This window comes from Dipodomys spectabilis, unplaced genomic scaffold, assembly GCF_019054845.1.
Source record: "Dipodomys spectabilis isolate Male_0828 unplaced genomic scaffold, ASM1905484v1 ptg000015l, whole genome shotgun sequence".
NCBI classification, from domain to species: Eukaryota; Metazoa; Chordata; class Mammalia; order Rodentia; family Heteromyidae; genus Dipodomys; species Dipodomys spectabilis.
Window position 1 is genome coordinate 4,296,482 of NW_024870692.1, and position 22,093 is coordinate 4,318,574.

The window sequence follows — 22,093 nt, forward strand, 5'->3', positions numbered from 1 at the left end:
AGTCAAGATTCTGTTAGAGCTAACCTGAAATTGCATTCCAAATGTGTTCTAATATATATTTAAATTATTTCAATGATTGACAGACATAAGTATTTAAAATCCTATTTCTGTATCAATCTTTAATTTCTAAATCCCAATTTCCCCTACCTATTCAAAATTGAAAATTTAAATGCAATCTCAGTGGCCAAGTTCTTTAACTTCTTATTTTAAAAAACATATTGTAGGTGAGTACAATCTAGAATTCTTCTAATGGTATCATGTATGCCCTGTCTTCCATATTCAATACAACCACAGCTCATGTTATTTTCTCACTTTACTTCATAAGCAAAGTTATACTTAGCTGACCTTTTGGCAGTCACTTTCAAAGACAATATAATTAAAATGCATTAATCAAAGGCTCTATTTCCCAGTCTTACAATTTTGGGCCAATTATTTACCTTCCCCAAACCTTATTTTTTTCACTTGTGAAGAGAGAGCCTATAATCTGCTTTATGGAAAAGAAAATGCTTGGAGACAAAAGCAGCTACAATGCCTGAAATAGAAGTGGGTGCTACCCATGCTGTGGATTTGCCAGGCTGCTTTTTCAATGCTGCCATAAAGCCAAGAATTCAATTTATCTTCTCCTTCCCTACATGGCCCATCAGTCACCTCTGATTGTGGCACCAACTGACTGTGGCTCCAACTGGTAGAAGCAATTAGTATAGTTAACGTCTGACTATACATGTTGTTCATACATATCTTAGAGAGAGAGAGAGACTAGGGTTGCACAGGAACGTAAGGAGAAGAGTGACCAAATGTAGTCATTATGTTCTATGTGCACTGTGTAAAAAATGAATCATATAACTTGAAGGCAGGGGAGGAAATGGGGGAGAATAAAAGAAGGGTTGATATTGACTGAAGAAGCAGTATACTCATAACCTGACTTATGGAATAATAATCCCTTTATACAACTACATTAATAATCATGAGAGAACAATTCATTTTTAAAAAGGATAAACTATAAAATAATGAGACAAGTGTTTTGAATAATTTGTAACTGCAACTTACAAAAAGCTGGAGAAATGGTTTTGGGCTATGGAAGAACCACTAGAACAGTTAAAAGAATCTGCTCAAAATGTGCTTCTTTGAAAACAACTCTTCATTTGGATGTTCTCAGTTATAATATTTACAGCTTAAAACCCAATTCTCGATATCTTACAGTCAAATTGATATATATGATTTAGATTTTTAAAAATTTATTGTAAAGGTGCTGTACAGAGGGGTTATATTTACATAAGTCATAATGAGTGTCACCCCTCTCCTTCATTCACTCCCAGTTTTTCCCCTCAACTTCCTTCCTCCCCGCACTCCACTGTATAGCTCATGTCCAACATGGTATCTAGGCACACTGATATACGTATTTTAAGACAAATAGGTGGGATAAGGTTAATAAACACTTGCAAACCTGGTTCATCTTTGTACAATGGCACATCATCTGCAAGAAAGAGAATTAAAATGAAGTAAATCATTAAACAAATCACTGAAGTTGCTTAGCTTTAAAAAAAAAAAGAACACCCTAAACACTAATTTCTATTCCTTTAAACATTAGTATATGCATAAGTAGTAATAAATTCTTCTGCCTAAAAGCAAAGAAAGGGCAAATAAGTTATTTTTATAAAAGTTCCTCAAAGCAAGATACAGAATATTAGCATTGGGACTTAGTATGCCGTTCTGTCATGGAGCATTTGTTGGTAGACGAGTAGAGACAGAGGTAGATTCCTAGATGCTCTTTTACAAGGCTAATTTTGTTACAAGATAAATTGTCTTGCTAAAATTGCCTCGACCTCTTTGAAGGGAAAACTACCATCTAAACATAGTACTACAACTGAAGAGCTTTACATACACTCAAAAATCTAATGAAAATGTTCATCCAGTACCTGTGGTAGGGGACAGTCTGTCATCATCTGCAGCTGGCTCACTGGGAACTAAAAAGAAAAAATACACCTTTCACAACAGGAAAAGCACCAAACACAGCAACAGACACCATTTCCTGATGCAATATGAATTTATTGCTAGACTACATAACCTTGTAAAGCACATACTATTAGTACCATTTAGTAAAGTGTAAGCTGAACAAAGTTCTATCTAGTACAGTCTAAGTTGCAAAGAAGGATTTTTCAGCAATGAGATTTGTACCCAGCCTGACACTAGTAAACTATATAGGCTCCTCAGTTTTCAGCATCCTACAAAGACCAAAGTCCCAATGGGGATATCCTTTCTCTCTTCTTCATATAATATTAACTGTGCTTAGTGATTTGTAGAAATATCTGATGAATCAAAAGTGATTAAAAGTAATCTGAAGAAATCTCTGTTATGGAAGTGGAGCCAGCTGTTTACCCTGAGTTAAAATAGCCCTGGTCACTGATTCAAACAGGAATTCTCACAAATAATTTTTATAATCACAAACCTGGGATTTCCTGGTTATACATCATCTCTTCCATATCTTGATGATGGTCTTGTGAAACTATAAATTAGGAAATAATTAGGAAATTAGTGATTTCCCCATGTTTCTCTATAAGTATTCTAAACTAGAAATTCACATTTCCTGATAAGGACAGAAATGTATAATCAAATCACAGATTATCAAGCACATTAACTCTTAGCAGAATGCAAAGTAAAAAGGAGAATATGACAGTTTTACATATAATGTAAAATCTGACATTAATGTAACGACCAAACAGTAGTTATATTCTCATTTAATATATTTAGATTAGTTAGCAAATGAAAACAGAGAGACAGAGCCAAAGAGCAATTGTGGGTGAGTTTGCCTCCTGTCCAAGCAGGAGTATCTACCTCAGAGAGGCCCTTTGAGTGACATGGGGCCCAGTTCTCACCTAGACTCCATACTCGAGTACTCTATATGGCCTAGCTTCAGACTGTCATATAATTCTTATTTACAGGTGTATAGTGCTGAAGCTACACAGCTCTTAAATGTCATTATGCAATACCATGTAGTGTTCAAGCTTGGAATGTGTCATCTACTCTTACAGGAAGGAAAACTAGTCAACAATACAAACTTAATGATAATCTGTGAAAGTATGCATTCTAATTAAGAAAAAATGATATTAAGTTAAAATCTTACCTGTCTCTTCTATAGAGAATCTATCCTCAGTTTCTGAAAAAAAATTAAGACTGATAGTACTACTTTCATAAAAATCAATTCCAAACACACTGTATATGTCCATTCTGAATAATGTTAATCATTGATTTTTAGAACCAAATAGCCACAAAAACATGAAAATATGAGTGCATGTCCATTTAACACTTTATCATCCAACGGCACAATGAAGTGTGTTTCACATTCTCTCATCTGATCCCTGTAACAACTCTACAAAGTGGTCAAACACAAAACTCAGTGTTGTTTTTTTGTTTTGTTTGGGGTTTTTTTTGGTTGGTTGTGGGGCCTGAACTCTGGGCCTGGGCGCTGTCCCTCATCTCTTCGACCACTTCCGGCTTTTTCTGCTTAAGTGGTACTGAAGAATCAAACCCAGGGCCTCATACATGGCAACCACTGAGCCACCTTCCTAACCCTAAAACCAGTATTTAGAGAGGACAATTAAGGTAGGGAGACACCATGACAAAAGCTAGATTCAGGAGAAGTTAATTTCTATTTTACCTTACATTCCACTGTGCTGTCCCATTTTCTAGCCCTGTCCTATCATTTCCTAGAGTAAAAATACAGGGTCTACCAATGGGAACAGAGGAAGTATGAAGTAGAAGTTATGGTTGTGGAGCTAAACAGAAATGTGTTGATTACACACATTTCTCAGCAAAAGTGCTGCCACCACACAGTCTGTCATGCTTCTAAAACCTTTCTCACGTTTTAAAGCATTTGAGGATCTTAAAGAAAATTTGTTGTAAAAGCGGCACCATTACAAAATTCTGCGCCATAATGACCAAAGATAGGAAACAGGGACATGAAAAATCATTTACCAGTATCCGTACTCAGAAATTACGAAATTTTCCCACCAGAATCACAACCTAAGTAACTATTAAAGCTCTAAGAACCAGAACCTAAAGCTAGTCTGTAACTATCTATGTGCAATGTAAATGCAGGTCTAAAAGTACATACATGCTCACAGCACTTTCTTTGCATTTTCATACACACAAAATGCATGCAGTATATAAATTCTGAAGATTGCCATGACACCAAACCATCACTAATATCACTACTTCTATGGGAAAGTGCATTTCTTTCTCTTATCAACAGGCACAGATATAAACTTTCAGAAATAAATCTATTCATCAAGTACAGGTGCCCACTTCTAGAGGAATTCTACAGTATGTGAAGTATGAGAAAGAATACTGAAACCCCACTTTTTCATGATTTTTATGCTTTAAAAAAGTTCTTGCAATCTTTCAGCAGCTATATTGCACAGGATTTTATAAACAAAGAATGCATCTTACCCATTTAGATATTGCCAATAATTACTTTTGCACTATGAGAGCAAAGTTTAACATAGCAAGAAAAGCTGAATGTGCTACAAAGCTTAAAATATTTACTGTATAACAAAAAAGCTTGTCAATGTCTGGTATAGAAGCTATGAATTGTACTCTACCCATAGTAGATAGAGATTAAGTGTAGTAGTTCACCTATTGCTTGAATTTAGTAGAACAAATGACATCTGACATTTCTTACTGCGGTAGGAAATTTACATACTGTATTCCTTGTGCTTTGAATTAAAATCACTGAGAGAAAATTTCACTTTAAAGCTTTAAGCTTTGCCATCAAACAAGTTAAAGTAGTATCTGAACATTTAAACAATGCTGGTTCTTAAAGGGGTTTAAGAAATATTTCAATAACTACAATTATTAACTGTGTATTGTATTTTATCCTGAAGCCAAATAAATATATTCTACCTTCATAAAATGTTCCAGGTTCCAGGTTCTGCACCCTATCATCTATATCATTTGCTGTAAGGACATCATCATACTCTGGTTGTGGTTCTCCTGCTGGTCCATCTGCTTCTAGCTGCAGGTCATCTACACAAAGACAATGAACACATTGACACAGGTAGCAAATGGCCAAAGGCAGAAGCCAACTTAGACAGGGACTTTTCACTTGAGACACTACTGTCCAGTCTTCTTGCTCTAGCCCACAGCTAAGGGCAGAAGCAGCTGTCTACATTAGCATATGAACCCAAGGAGTACAGGCACTTCATGTAGCTCTTAAGTGCAATACATTTTATGAATGAATAGCTGAATTCATAATTAAGTGTTTCTTCACTGATCTCTTGGTCAGAAGAATGGTCACACCAAGACCTTTCACTGAAAACTGACATAGAACTCCATGTAATGATTTAAAATGACTACTCAGATATAACATAAAAACAGCTGGCCACTGATGTTTATCACATACAGACCATGAATACACCTGTACTACACTCTGTACCTAAGCATCTTTAGTTACACAAAGATGCTCATATTCTTTTCTTCAATGATCTTTCATGATATACTGAGTATTTTGTTTTGTGTGGATGTTAGACATGCTAATTAATCTCTGTCAATTAGATTATTATCATAACCCCTCCCCCCTAAAAACAAAATCATCCCTCTAGTAATGACACATAGTTTCCAGCAGAAAATTTCCTGTTAAAACACTAAAGAACGTGAGGGAGTCAAACTAGGCTGGACAATACATTACAGTGATTAGGACTCTAGAGGCTAGAAAGTGGCTTCTTCATTTAGGCTATTCTAAACCAGCTGTGTGACTGTACGCACATTACCAACCTGTTCTGTACCTGAAATTTTCTTTCCATAAAATAGAAATAGTAAATGTATATTTATAACAATGCGTGAAAAGAAGAACTTAGAAAAATGCCTGATCCATTATAAGTAGGTAGGTGTTTCTACCACCACCACAGTAATTTCGGATTCTACTGAAGTTTCCATGAAATTGTCAGAAGCCGTTGGCATGGTGATACTCTCAGGTGTTCCTTACACATGTAGACCTATGAATGTAGGTATGATTTACAGGCCTCTACCTCCTTATGTATGAGTTTTGTGTCATTTCAGTTACCCAGGATCAATCACAGTATAAAAGTATCAAATATAAAACTTACAGAATAATTTATAATTTCTAAACTGTGTGCTGTACTGAGTTGTGTGCTGTAATCTCCCTCTCACCTGAGACAGGAAATCTCCCTTTTGTCTAATGCATGCATGTCTCTGCTATCCACTCATTAGTCAGTAGCCATTTTGTTTAATAACAGATTGACTACCACAGTATCACAGTGCTTGTGCTCTTAATTACCTTATCTTACTTAAATGTGGATCCAAAGCACAAGAGCAGTTGTGGCTTCAAAAGAAGCCATAAAGAGCTTTCTTTAAATGAACAGGTGAAAGTACCCAACTTAAGAAAATTCATACACTGAGATAGTCACGTTTAAATAAAATTTTCAAAGAAATTTATGATAGTTTTGCTGTCTCATTTCAAAGTGCTAAAGTTATAGCCACAGTGCATGAGAAATATATATATATATACACACACACATATATATATATATAAAACACTCATATGTAGATGTTTAGCTCTATGATTTCAGGTACTGTGAACTTCTTTACCCATATTACTCATGTCCTCCCATCACAGCCTCTCATATTTTCTCCTCATTTCAGATTGTCTGCTACTCTATAAACAAGTCACTCAATCTGTAATTACTGTTGAGAACTGTACGATGCTTTTTCTTGTAACCATATTTCTCTTTCATTATTCTCCTTCATTCTCTCCAGGGCAGCTTACAGGCAGTCGACAGAAGTGTCTGTGGGTTTGGTAGGGAACCTGCAATGCACTGTCCACTGTCCATGGGTCTCCACTGCTCAGCCAGCAACACCACACCTGAAGACACATCCTGAGGCTCACCCAATCCACATGCTGCCATGTCCTCTGCACTCACTCTCCTGTGCAGGTGGTACTGTGGTGTTGCTCTGGAAGATGAAGCACTTAAGACACTCCCCTAAAGCTGCCCAGCTAATAAATGGCTATAGGCCATGAACCCAGTAATGAAATGCATGATAACAGGGACCAGGAGGCCACACTATTCCTAAGAAGATGAAACAGAGGTGGGTAATACCTGTCAACAGACAATATAACAAGTTGAAATACCAGTGAAGGGTATTACAAGAAAAAGAGAGAAGGCTAGCTGGACTAGAGGAAAAGACTAGAAGGCAGACAGAGACTGAGAAGAGACAAAGCACAACTAGCTGGGCTGCATCAACATGGTTTATTAGGGAGCAAGAACAGAAACAGAAACCCAGCTGGCTGCCACCACAGGGACATAGCTGTGGTGACGGTCATAGCTGAGGTACTGGAGAAGCAAGATCTATTGTAAAGGCACTGAGGCAATACTGACAGAACGTGCTGGAGGATTTGATGTGAAGGAAGAAGAGAATTCAGTCAACTGCTGAGTTTTTCGATGAAGAAACTATACAGATAACATGTATTGAAATGAACTCCAGGAGATGGAAACAAAATGTTTGTTTTCTTTGCTGCCATTTTTGTTTTCATTTCCTTTTGTCTTGTTTGTTCATTAACCCATCTTTGGGATGGTAATCGGGGACATAGAAATGGTGACACAAAAGGTGAACTAATGCAGCCATAATACTCACTAGCCATTATGTTGGAAATGAACTATATAACTTGTGGGTGAGGATGGGAGGGAAAAACTGGGAGAGAGCAAGGGGTAGGTGTGACATTGCTCAAAAAGAAATGTTCTCTTTATCTGACTTACATAACTGTAGCCTCTGTACATCACCTTTACAATAACAATACATAAATTTAAAAAATTATACGAGAGTAGCAAGACCATTAACAAAAATACTGAAGACTAACCTAACTTCAGTGTGGGGCAGAGGTGAGGAGCTGTGAATGCTGCCGGCCTTCCGGGTAAGGAGCATCTCAAGGTTGAGCAACCCACAGGATATACCCATGGGGAAGGGTCATGGGTGTTTGGGGATGGCTGTCATCAGGGCTGCAGCCACACACACAAAAGACATGGCATAAAAATGATACTTCAGAGCCAGGCACCCTAGCTCATGCCTGTAATCCTAGCTACTCAGGAGGCTGAGATCTGAGGACCACGGTTCAAAGCCAGCCCAGGCAGGCAAGTCTGTGAGACTCTTATCTCCAATAAACCACCAGAAAACCGAGCTTAGGGACAGCGCCCAGGCCCAGAGTTCAAGCCCCACGACCGACCAAAAAAAAAAAAAGGTACAAGGTACTTAGAGCTATAGACTCTCAATGTAGTCGTCTCAGGCAACAAGTGAGATACACAGAAGCCATACTTCGACAGGTCAAATTGGGAGTCTAAAGCCAACTACTGCAAGTGGACTCATGTCCAAAATCACTTGCAGTTCCAAATATAGCTAGCACGAACTTTATAAAGACAAAAGAACACATCAAGGCAGATGTCACACAGTATGAGGACTAGCAAAACAGGTTTTACTGAAGCAAAGGAAGCTATCTAGAGGGAATAATCAAGGGCCAGTTGTCTAGGGGGAACAATCAAGGACCACCAAGAACAAGTATTCTCAGGGTCAAAACTTTCTTAGGTCTAAATAACCCACGACACATCTGCAATTCAGAAAATGACCTATAACACCTCGAGTGCTTAGTAAGCCATAACACAACTGTAGTTCAAAGAATGACCTATGTAACCTCTAGAGTTCTCAGAAAAAGTCCCCATCATCTACTAAGATGCCAAGAAGGCAGTGAGGACAAGATGGAGTTACTTAGAACCAGTATCCATATTTCAAAGGTCTCTGTAAAGATGAATAGGGCCATTCCTGACCAGAATGGATGAATTCTTTTTCAATTGTGTTACCCACCCTGACTGGTCTTGGTACTTTCTGTGACTTTCCACTTCTCTCCACACCCCATCTTGAAGCTGAGTTTGAGGAACCATCTTTACTCCTTGTGTACCGGTATGACCTTTTGCCTTCCCTGCTGCACAGGGGCCTCCTCCTTCCCATTTATCAGGCAAAATGCAGGAACAGGCCTAAGCATCCCCAATGGCTTTGATTCCTCTTAGATTAACCCAACTTTTCCTCTCCTCACTCTCCACCTCTTAAGTCCATGTGCCTGCCATTCTGAACAACTTTCAGTCTTGTCACTGGCCTTCCACACACAGGGCTTCCTCTGCTTACATTGCCCAGGGTGAGCTCTACTCAATCCTTTCCTCCTACATGAAGAAGACATTTCCTGCAGGAAACTCCTTCTGAGTTCCATGTCCAGTACCCCCCAGAGTATCCTGTGTTTCACTATAAGTTCTCACTAAAGCAATCAGTAATTACCAGTTTAAAGAAAAAGAGCTGCTGGAATAGGTAGGTCTCACATGTTCATGTGGGCATTTTTATTCTGGTGTGGCTGTAAAGAATCAGATACTAGAGGGACATAAGCCATCAGCATAATCCAGCTTAAGTGGCAGAGAATTGTTTTTTATGGCACATACTTTTCCCTTTAGGCCTAGCCTTGAATCAGAACAAACCAACAGTAGTTTCATACCATAATATTCTGTCCTTCATATCTACTTCATGGGTTTTATTTGGGGGCTATGCTATCTGCCTTTATTGAGGGTTGCTTAAAGAAATAGCTTCATACACTTATTGCTGGACTATGATTTAATACTCTATAAAGAACTCGATGGGCTGGGAAGGTGGCTCAGTAGTAGAGCACTTGCCTTGCACGCTTAAGACCCTGGGTTCAATTCCTCAGCACCACATAAGCAAAAAGAAAAAAAAGCCCAAAGTGGCACTGTGGCTCAAGTGGTAGAGCGCTAGCCTTGAGCTGAAGAGCTGAGGGACAGTACCCAGGCCCAGAGTTCAGGCCCCACGACTGGATCCCCACCTCCCCCCCAAAAAAAGAACTCAAATTCCACCTGAGTTAGAACTAAGTGCTGGGAGAATGCTTTTATACTTTCTACATAAGTAACACACTTTATACTTCTCTGGTAATACAACCTCTAAGTTTGCCCTTTTTGCTTTGGAGATCCAGCCAAGTATGAAGTCAAACACACACCTGGGGTGAGGATGAAGACAGCTCTTAAGTGAGCCACCATAGTCCACTGGCTTGTGTTCTTTACTATGACTCCAGACTATTCTTCACAGTTCACTGGTCCTATTTATCCTAGTTTATTCATGCTATCTTTGTATTAAACGTGTTTAGTAAGGAGAATGAAGTACATCTAGTAATATTTCAATGACTTGGAAAAAACTGCAAAACCCACTGAAATATACAACTAACACTTTAATTTTTAAAAAGAATCCAAGTAATTTTATGTAAAGATTTTAGCAATTCATGACAGTATAGTATATTTTAATCCATACCATGATCTGTGTGTACCGTTTCATGGAGAAGAGACTGAATCTGTTCTTTTATTTCATCTTCAATATTCTGGGGTTCTAAAAATCACAAAACATCACTAAGTAGAGCATATAAACATTACTATGGGACTTTAACACTATATAAAGATCATCCATGCATATAGATTACACTGTGTTTGCATAATGTCAGTTTCCTACATCTTTATGCTGACAAACATGGTAGATACTTAGAATTGGTTTTGTTTTTCAACTGAAACAGAGTAGTAAAGGACTGGCAATAAGATTTTTTTTTTATTAATTCAGGTACAGATTTGTTCTATAAACAAAGCCTGACCAAGTACAAAAGTACTGGCTAAGAGAAATAGGGGAGAAAGATGGAAGAGACCACACTAATCAAGATGTAGTTGACTCGTAAACTGACATGAAACCCATTTGTGTAACTATTTTAAAATATTTTTTAGGAAATTTTTAAGGGCTTCAGTTTCTATCTAAAAAAAATCATACTAATGACAGCAAGGATGTGGTACAAAAAAATGTAGACTAAATAACATGGTCAGGCACAATACTCCCGACAGCCAGGGGAAGAGGCGTGTTTGCTGGTGGGAGGCCCCATAGCAATCAGAATTGGATGACCATGTCTAGAAGTCTGGAAATATGGGTAGAAAACGACCACACTGGAACTGACAATCCTTTGAGCTTTAGAGGACCACCTCTGACAGGTGCAAATGGCAAAATACAAAAGTAAACGTGAGTTTTGGCATTCCATCCAACAATACCATCATGCTCATAGGATTGTCAGATACACTGCAACCTAACCCAGCAAGTTAGAAACGACTAATTACATTGACACTATTGCCAATTTTGCATAAAACACAATCTACATTGTGGATACAAGTAGTGCTAGACCTCACCTTGATATCATAAATGCTGCCATAGGAAATAACCACAGTGACATCAGTTGTTTCAAAGAGCTAATTGTCAGTGTCAAAGGTGCAACAAGTTAACTTGAACTGTAGGCAGGGAAAGGTTAACTATAAATCACTTCAAACCATTTCTAAGGCATACATCTAGTACTTTTACAGATACTTGTTTCATCAACTATCTTCTTACATATATTGTGGTACAATTATTCCGTTCCTTGATGAACTCCAAATACTACAAATGCTGAGAACATCAGCCAGGAAGGCAGGAAGGGACTCTAGCAGGTGACACTGCTATACTTTGGATTAACTCTTTAATGGCTCCCCACCCTAAGTGAATATCTAAACTCCAAGAGCTACAGAAATGGTTCCTCACACCATGGGGCCATTCAGATACTAGAATGACATAAGCTCCTTCACCCCAGCAGCTATTCATTTCCCATGATTCTGTAAATGTTCTTCCTCCCTGCTGGAGAGGTTAAGTAGAGGTAGAAGCCAGACCATGGTGGGTTAAAGAATGAATGGTAAACAAAGGGAAAGGTCAGTTGTAGAGTCTTGATTTTAAAGTCCAACTACTAGGAGATGGATTAAATAACACATAGGGGTCAAGAAAGGATGGAGGGGGCTGGGAAGGTGGCTCAGGGGTAGAGCGCTTGCCTTGCATGCATGAGGCCCTGGGTTCGATTCCTCAGCACCACATAAGCAGAAAATAAATAAACAAACAAACTAGGTTCACAAAAAAAAAAAAAAAAGGATGGAGGGCTTTATTTTATTATTATTGTTGTTGTTATTGTTGTTAGTGCTGGTCCTGGGGCTTGAACTCAGGGTGTAGACAATATTCCTGAGCTTTTTTTTGCTCAAGGATAGAGCTCTACCATTTAAGCCAAGTCCACTCCAGCTTTTTAGCAGTTAATTGGATAAGGGTCTCATAGACTTTTTTTTGCCTAGGCTGGCAAAGTAGGTAGGATTCCAGGTGTGAGCTATCAACACCCGGCTATTCATTATATATTTAAGAGCGTTACAGAACTTTGTTTACACAGTAAATAGAGACACAGAAGAAAGAGAATCTAAGGATTCAGAAAGAGAAAATTTAAGATGGCAACATTCATGCCAAAAGAAAATTTCCAAGAAGTTGAGATGGTGGGGGGAGGTTAATAATAAACCATAGGGGCAAATGATCAATATCTTGTGAAGATATTAACTATAAAAAGGACAAGTGGGGCACACATGGGATATGTCAGTGACAGTACTAAAGTTAAAAATAAGACTTTCCAACTATAAACTTATTTAGTACAGAAGTAAAAATGTTAAATTCAAAATCATTTATAATAAACTGCCCTATGATTATAAATTGATAAACATAACACTTAAGAGCAACATACTGATCTTTCAAAGGAAGAAAAATCAGATCATATTCATTACTGTGGACCTAGTGCTTAAGATATCAATAAATATGTGGTGTCATACATAACACCTCCAATAGATGGCATAACAAAACCAATTTTCTTTTTTTTCGGTTGGTCACAGGCCTGAACTCTGGGCCTGGGTACTGTCCCTCATCTCTTTAGCTCAAGGCTAGCACTCTACTACTTGAGCCACAGCTCCATTTCCAGCTTTTTCTGCATATGTGGTGCTGAAGAATCGAACCCAGGGCCTCATGCATGTAAAAAAAGCACTCTACCACTGAGCCACCTTTCCAGCCTGAAACCAATTTTCTTTACAATCTTTTAAAAATGCAGAAACTAAAGATGCTTTATAATATTCTGATTATGACATGACAGTAACAGATTAAAACTTCACATACTAATAATTAAAATATTTCAAGAGGGGCTGGGAAGTTGGCTCAGTGGTAGAGCGCTTGCCTTGCATGCCAGAGGCCCTGGGTTCGATTCCTCAGCACCACATAAGCAAAAATAAAAAATAAAAAATAAAAAAATAAAATATTTCAAGATTTCCCAATGGGTCATAGTGTCTTGAATATCTATAAATGAAGTGAACTGATCCACAACTCTCTCTATAGAACATAATCAAATGGTAGTCTGCAATGCTTTTGATATATACACAGAACCCCAATATAAAATGTAGGAGTTCAGGCACTGATGGTTCACGCCTAAAATCCCAGCTACTCAGGAAGCTGAGATCTGAAGATCACAGTTTGAAGTCCACCCAGGAGAAGACTGTGAGACTCGTAGCACAATTAAACACCAAAAAAGCTGGAAGCAGAGCTGTGGCTCAAGTGGTAGAGTGCTACCCTTAAGGAAAGGAAAACAAAAAAAGAGCTTAGAGACAGCATTCAGGCCCTGAGTCGAGCCCTAGCAAGGACTAGAACAAAAAACCAAACAAACCAACAAACAAAAAAGCAGGGGACACTAATTACTCCTATGCTATAAAATTACGTGGCGAATGCTGGCAACCCTGGTGTAGAACAGGTATCTACTTTTACTTTCAATGTAATGTGTGCTACAATTCTGCTAGAAGTGGAATCATGAAATCACATTTTTTTCTGCTGTTGCTAGCCTTGTAATATTTAGCAACAAACAAGTGTGCCTCAAATACTCAATGTCAAACATTTAAACTACCCTCTGCAACTTTTTACTAGGAAAAAAAGGGGGCGCTTATTAGATTCTAGAAACAATTCTATGAATAGTGAGACACAAATTGTGGGAACGTGAATACTGTGTAAGCTGCAAAGAATACCTGTCAAGCCATGAGCACCCCGCAAGGCTTGGAAGGCACTTACCTGTCCCCACAGGGGCCTGATCCTCTGGCTCATCGTGTGGCTCAGCCTCCTCTGGTGGGAAGGATGACTCAGAAACAGATCTTTCTTTAAGTCCTGCATTTTTTATTCACAAAATTAACTTAAGTTTTTAAATCTTTTTTTGACATTAAATCAGGAAAAAGAACACTCAAAACATTGACTCAGTGGTGCTAGGTAATTCATATTTAAGTAGCAAGTAGTCTGCTCTTTAACTTCCAACCAGCCTTTTAATATCTCTAACTTAGCTTCTCTTTTAAAAAGATAATAAAACAATTAATTATTGAGTTATTCATGGAAAACAGTCAGGACTAAACTTCCAAAGAGAAATGTAGTGAGTCCAAGCTCATTCTGTGTTTGTGACGAATGCATTCTATATATTTTCACTCAAATGTTTATTATTCTTGAAAACTACAAATAGCTACAAATAAAAAATCATGTATAACTCACTATAATTTTCTTGAGGCTATCTCTACACATAATCATATAACCTTATAAAAGTTAAAAGATATGAAAATCCTTTCTTAAAAATTACAATGGAAAATAATATACTGGAATTAACATGAATACTAATTTTGAAATAAACAATACTAGTTATTTGACACTAAGATGTGTCCTCAACTATAACTACTTAAAAACTAATCTGGGATGAAGAGCCTGCCTCCTGAATCCTAGGCATCTCTGAACTAAACTCGTGTAAAGCAAGTTTGGGACTCTGTGCACAGAAGTGGTCTGCAGTGAAGGGGTCTAGAGGTTTGCTTTGAACATGAAGCACTTTGTACCACTATTAACATGTATTGCTCTAATCTGGAAAATTCTCATTTTTATGTCCTTTTTTTTTTTTGTTCTTGGTATTTTTCCATATCATTCTCACTTCCTGAGTAACCAGGATTACAGGCATGAGCCACCAACACCCAGCTTCTCTTTGATTTTATCTCTTCACTTTTCACTCAGTGACAGCATGTTGCCAAGATCCTCTTCCCATCTTAGAGAGATTGACCCTGGAATAGACATCCACCGTATCACTTCTACCTCCTCCATTCATGCATTTCCAATACCACACGCACCCAAAGCTGAACACCAGATACTATTACATTAAGTGTAAATCTAATTGCAAATGGATTTCTAGAGGATTATATAAAACATCCACCATCTAAATTGTGGTTCTGTTTCTGGGAGTTGTTAACAGGTAGAGACGAAGACCTCTTCAAATACTTCCCATTTCTAACATACAATGACTATTCAGTCACTTCTGATTTGAACAATCTAACCTTGCATCCCTCAACAGTTACTGGGCAAGTTTTGATAAGTGAATAGAGGAAAGCCAAAGAATCTTTGAAATTATGGTTTATTTTTGCCCTCTCTCAAAACAGCATTACCACTTGACCACTTGCTGAAGGGCTGTAGGAGTCCAGTGATGTTCATCTACTCTGCTAGTCTAAACCACTAGAGTGTACCTGCAGGCCAGGCCTTCTTACTGCCCTGAATGGCTAAGAGCTGTGGAATAAAAGGCTTCCCATTCGTTTTGCTACTATTTACCAGAGTCATCTCTCTGGTCCAGTATCCAGCTACCATTCCAGTATTACAAATCCAGTTTGCTCAGGACAGCCCTAATTACTCTCAACAAAGAAAAATTAGTACAATCCTTCACTAACCCCTCCCCCCCCCACACACACATACACACTCGCACACACCAAGCTTCATGGGTAGCAAGCTCCCTGAGTGGCTGACGTTATGAAATATTTTCACATCAAATTATATTTAAATTTCTTGAACATGTCATTTATACTGGGCTTGAAGAAAGATTTCACTTAAAAGGAAAGGAAAGGCAGGGATCAAAAAGAACCAAGTACTCATTACCTGATTCATGTAACGGTAACCCCTCTGTATAATTACCTCTATAGTAACAATAAAAATAAAATAAAATAGACATTCCAATGCTAAAAGTGTTGCTTCTGAGTAGACCAGTGTTTAAACATACAATGTCCCAAAGGATTGGCTAAAATGATTTGTCTTTAAAATTGAAAAGACAAAAAATAAGGACCATTAAATACAAGGAAGTAGAAGCTGGTAACATGAAAAAAAAATAGGTTGCAGATTTCTTTTCTATTTAAAGTGGTAGTAGAATTGTAAACCTGCAAATACCTAGTCACAGATATTTCAGAGGTGAAATCAGCATAAATAAGGAAACAATATTTTATACATCAAAGATACTTCAGATCATATTAATGCATCTTCTTTCCTCAATCCCTATAAACTTTTAAAATTGTAAACAAAAATTTACTCTAGTCTAAAACTGTTTAATAATCCATGTAGAAGAAGTCACTCTAACAAGTGTTTATGATGCTTCTGTAAAAAAAATAAAAATTACCATCCAAACAATACAAATGCAATGGGAGATAAAAATACTACACAAGAGCAATTCAGAGTCAAAGGAAAGGTTTTCAAGCTGGATTTATTAGGAAGTACAAAGGGAATAGGATTCTGATATTCTAAAATACTCAGAATTTCCATTTTGAAACAAGATATATCAGTTTACAAGTCTACAAGTTGACAAACCACCTTGCACAATGTGAACAAGATTTATTACCATACAAGTGATTCAGACACTGTCCTCAGAAAGCAATCCCTGGGACAAACTTCTTTAAGACAAGATGATGTCCAGAGGCAAAAGAACCCTCTTGCTCTGCTGCTTTCTCAGACCTGAGGAAATCCTCCAGATGTTCCCAGTAGCTTTGACTTCCAGTTTGAAGTCAAGGTACAACTGTAACCTAGCAAGAGGGGCAAAATGACCCACCATGGCTGCCTCATCCTTCTGGATTGCTTCTCAGGCTGAATATTCCAAGTTTACCACAACAGCCACATGTGATAGGGAAAGTTAATCCACTGCCATGATTTTATCATGGCATAAAATCATATACCATGATTTTAGTTCTACAGGCTCATAGGATAATAAGAACATTTTAACAGGTTGAATTTACTAGCTATATAATTATTCTTCTAGTTTTAATTAAAAATGTATTAGTAAGTCAACTTTGCAACTATTCCCAGTAGTCTTAATCATTCACACAATTACCCTGGTTCCATGATTAACTTACTTTATTATTCTCTGCTGCCCAACTACATCTAACTAGAATGAACAAATGTAGTTCTCCCCGTAAGTAAGTGCTTGTGAAAATTTCTTTAGCATCTGAAATGGAGGGCACTGTTCTATAATAAATGAACATACAAAATACCTACTTTCAAGGAGAGGGAGTCAGTTAAAACAAATTTAGGAGTTGATCAGACAGAATGAGGATGTGGACAGGAAGGAGGGCCACGTATTAGGGAAAGGGGAGAGTCTGTGTACAATAAATGTGTGAAGAAAGGGCACACCAAATGCATTTCAACAGACTTCTGTGGGAATGGGCCAAGAGTTCTGTTGGCAGTTTTCCAGGTAAAGGAAAGGGCAAGCACAGAATTTCTCAGCTGGAATAGTGCATGGTTTGGGAAGCAAGAGGCCATGCAACAGGAAAGAAGTGGGCCAGAGAGTGGGTACCACAGACACCCTGAGGCCCTGGGATACTCAGAGCCAATACAAAGGACTCACTTTTCCCAAGAATTACATTTACCCATTGAACCTGTAAACACTGACTCCAGGGAACAACCTCCTCCTCCATGGATAGCAAAGTGTTCAAGTCCCTTCCCTAAAATGACAGTATTTGCGTATCACCCATACAATCATCTACAGATACTTGTTGATACCTAATACAACATAAATATTAAGTAAAAAGCTGTCAGACTATAGGATTTAGGAAATAACAACAAGAAAAAAGTTCATTTGTACATGTTCAGATATAAATTCTTTCTCCTAAGTTTTTCAACTACAGTTGGTTGAATCCATGGATTAGGAGCTGAAAGACATAGTGCTGCAGATAGAGAACTAACTGCATATGAAAACTCTCCATCAGTGAAAGCTGGAAATTGTTAGCACTCTGTCACAGGATTTCATAAAATATCTCATAAAATGCTACCTTATTTTTAAATATAAAAAAACTTACCAATGTTTATTTACCAATTCAATGGTATACACACAGGAAATTTTTAGTCTTACCAATCTAGAGCATACAAGCTCCTGACATTCTTATTAAGGGTAAATACTCAGAACAGCTACTGCATCCCATTTAAGTCATCTAACAATATATACCAAGATGTCCCAGAATAAGGCAAGAGATACATGAGACCTGAGAAATATCCTATGAAGAAATCAATACACAAGAAAGGCACACAGGAACTGATCCCTGCTCATCCATGTCAGACTTGCTTATTCAGCCAGTGAAAGCAGATCTCAGTAAGTAAGCAATCAGCAGTCTCAGAACTCATCAAAATGCTTGAGAATACTGCAAACAAAAAGCTGGCCCATGATAAAAATAAGGAAATATTTTCCAAAGCATCTTTACATGGCCCAAGGTGGACAGATTTCAAATGATGTGCTGTAAATCATATGATTAAATACTGACTAAAAAGAAAAGTTCTTAAGGGCTGAGAAGGTGGCTCAGTGGTAGAGTGCTTGCCGTGCATGCATGAGGCCCTCGGTTTGATTCCTCAGCACCACATAAGCAAAAAGAAAAAAGCCAGAAGTGGTGCTGTGGCTCAAGTGGTAGAGCGCTAGCCTTGAGCTGAAGAGCTGAGGGACAGCGCCCAGGCCCAGAGTTCAGGCCCCACGACCGGACCAAAAAAATAAAGAAAAGAAAAGAAAAGTTCTTAAGACTCTGCTTTCAGGATCCACAGGGGCTCTCCACTTGACTGGAAGGAGTACATTCAACTTGAACACTGTGCAAGAGAGTTAAAGGGCACACATCACTACATAGTATGCATGTTCTTGGCACTGGAATCTAACTGACAACCTTTGAAACCCATCAAAGGTGGCAATTTGACACCCCACTACAATCTGGGTTTCCACAAATGCAGAAAAGTGATAAAACAATGCCTTTTAAAAGTGCTTTAAGAATTGAGATAATTTCTATCTAGTAACATATTCTTTTGAAAATTATTTTTTCCTTTATTTCTTCTGAAGAAATGTACTTGCCCTCTCCTTGACACCCAGCTATAAGAACAGTTGCAGGCAACTTCCAAGGCAGTGGAAATTTAACTGCAATTAGTGGAGAATCTTCTGGGGTTTCCTCTCTAACCAAAGAATGTCTCTTCTTGCTAATAGTTTGCAACAGTGTTCTTTAACAAGCCTAAGAAAACCCTCCAATTATCTCTTTGCACCATTCAACAAACACTGAATGCCACTTGTTAGTTATTAGTGCAGGGAGAAAAGCGCTGGGATAAAGCAGGACAAACGCTGTGGAAACCATGGTGTGCAGGGGCACATGGCCTGGGTGGGTCTCAGGCAACTATACAGACACATCTCTGCAGTACTGAATCCTACAAGGAGATACAAAGCTGCCATCCACCCAGAAAAGAAGCACATGGTAAACAGAAGGAATGGCAGCAAAACCTGCAATGGCTACACATACATTTTCTCCTTCAGATCCTGCTTTAGCTCATAGCAGTTTAACGCACAGACTGCACATTTGTATCACTCGACTCACCCAGCCGCAGGCGTATTGCTCACATCCTCAGGCATGAGTGGAATGAGCCAGTAAGTGAGAAATAAGACACAGCATCTGAGTGCTCATAAAATTATCAAACCTAACACAAAAACTGGATGTATCTGTTTTCTTCCGTTAATCTTTCAAAGTAGAATAGAACATTAAATATTACTTAATATTTAATAAACAATAAAATGTCTTAAAGGAAGTTGTAAATAAAGGGCAAACTCCTATGACGCACATATGCCTGACTTAATTTGGAGCACTAAGTATATACACAAAGTGAAATTAAATAAGACATGAAAAAAAGTTTATCTTTTGATCTATAGGGCTAACAAAATGGAAACTTTTGCAGAAATTGATTTCTATGTAAAAACCAAAGCTAAGACAAGGAATAAAACTTTAGTTCAGATGGTTATATACTTGGGCCTAAAACAGAGAGACAGAGAGACAGAGAGACAGAGAGACAGAGAAGGGAGGGGGGAGGAAGGGAAGAAGGGGGGGAGAGAAATAGGAGATAAAAGATTATTACTAAGGATTTCTTTTTCAGATTAACTCAGCAATGTTTTCACTAAAATAACCTAAGAACCTGTTCTATTAACCTTCAGGTTTCCTAAACACAAGAACTTTTCTTTCTAGGCAGAGGAGGGAATGGCAAATGCTTACAAAAAAAAAACAAAACCTTATTTACCTAGTAACTAAATGGTATTTATCAATATATCAGTGTCATTATAATTCTTTCATTTTCTGAAATTACTGCTGACCAAGGGTGTGGAAGAAGGCTCTGTTTCCAATGACATTTCTCTGAACTATCCATTCTGGTCCATCCATTAGAGATCTTTGTTTGGGCAGGAGCAAAGCAGGGCCAGGGTAAGGAAAACAAGACAAACTCTAGAGTCAGCCTGTTTTTAGGGTCAATAAGAGCACTGAATAAACATTTACTGACAGTCTGCCCTGCCGCACTCCCCTGTGCCCAACAGCTGTTAAAAGTGGACACTCAGATGGCAGGTCTCACCAATCAGAGTTCTCACTACCACCCCCACTGTAAGGATAAGTGCTAGCAAGAGAACAAAGTCAACACTGCTGCTGAGCCCAGCCACAGAAGCTCAGACTACTGTCTGAGTATCTTTTTTTGTTGTTGTTGTTCAGTCGTGGGCCTGAACTCTGGGCCTGGGCACTGTCCCTCAGCTCTTCAGCTCAAGGCTAGCACTCTACCACTTGAGCCACAGAGCCACTTCCGGCTTTTTTTCTTTTTGCTTATGTGGTGCTGGGGAATCGAACCCAGGGCTTCATGCATGCAAGGCAAGCGCTCTACCACTGAGCCACCTTCCCAGCCCCCTGTCTGAGTATCTTGATTATGATTTGCTTCCTTTCTTACTTCCAGCATTTACCTGCCACAATCCAATCATTTCGTGTTACAGCAGTAGTGTTTAAAGAATGACATGTTCTTGTGCCCTTGTATATCTGTAATAAATACTATTATTTTTACTTGTACTCACAGTGAACTCAGTAAAACAAATATTGAACAGTAGATCTTTTTATAGATATAAATCTTTTTATAGATATATTTGCTGTAAAGTTTTAAAGGATTTAAGGGTAATAACAAGTATTTGTCTCAAAAACCATCAACAGAAGTAGGAACAGGGATCCTGGCTCTGAGACAGGTACAAGTTGCTTATACACATGCAATAGCAGATATTTCTCACAACCATTTTGCTCAACTTACAGATGAAAACCATCATTTCCAAGGTGTAGCTTCATCGTGAAATAATCCCAATAATCAATCTGGAGAAAGTTACCTACCAGTGGACATTTATAGAAAAAGGAACAGATGACATGGGAGAAAGGAACCAGTGTTAGAAAACACAGCCTAAGTCACCAGACCTATTTCATGGAAAAACGACTACTTAAGCCTACTTCCTTATTTCCTTTTTTTTATGGAAGCATCTAAGAAAATCCTTATTACCCAATCAATTGTTATGAAGCTGCTAAAGTTCAACAGTTGTGTGTCTGTGTCTAAGTCAGAATAAAATCAAATCACCTCTGTGAATCCATCACTTTTAGAATGAATGCAAAAGCCATCATTTCTTCAAGTATGCATCTCACTGGAAAAGATCAAGGAGATCATCTACATGTAAACCACCCATAATGTAAAACTAAAAACTGGTTACAAAAAAGATTTCAGAACTATTTAGAAATCACGAAACTTCAAGCCCAAAACTATTAACGAATGAAGCACAAGTCAGATGTCCCAACAAAGGAAGAAAAAAAATTTATAATAAACCATTCAAAAGAAAAGAATTTGAATATTAAAAAGTTTTAAAGGATCTGGCAAATTAATAGGCTCTTGAATATTTTCATAAAATGTCTTTGAGATGAGTATATTACTCAAATATTATCTACACACAAAGCTAAAACAAAATGAGGGTAATGCCATTTTTTTAATTTCTAAGAATAATTTCATTTAAATTTGTTTAAAT

General features: G+C 38.0%; 1 protein-coding gene across 4 annotated transcripts in view; it reads right to left on the bottom strand.

The window, feature by feature from the left end:
* Asph (aspartate beta-hydroxylase) overlaps nt 1–22,093 on the bottom strand; it is a 206,861-nt gene that overhangs the window by 130,814 nt on the left and 53,954 nt on the right. For all 4 annotated transcript variants that reach the window (XM_042665856.1, XM_042665864.1, XM_042665872.1 and 1 more), the window contains 7 exons: nt 14,020–14,112; nt 10,363–10,437; nt 4,900–5,022; nt 3,122–3,154; nt 2,447–2,503; nt 1,917–1,964; nt 1,445–1,474 (listed from right to left, as the gene is read on the bottom strand). In XM_042665856.1, the coding sequence (XP_042521790.1) occupies nt 1,445–1,474; nt 1,917–1,964; nt 2,447–2,503; nt 3,122–3,154; nt 4,900–5,022; nt 10,363–10,437; nt 14,020–14,112 (459 nt within the window). The remainder of the gene's footprint in view (nt 1–1,444; nt 1,475–1,916; nt 1,965–2,446; nt 2,504–3,121; nt 3,155–4,899; nt 5,023–10,362; nt 10,438–14,019; nt 14,113–22,093) is intronic.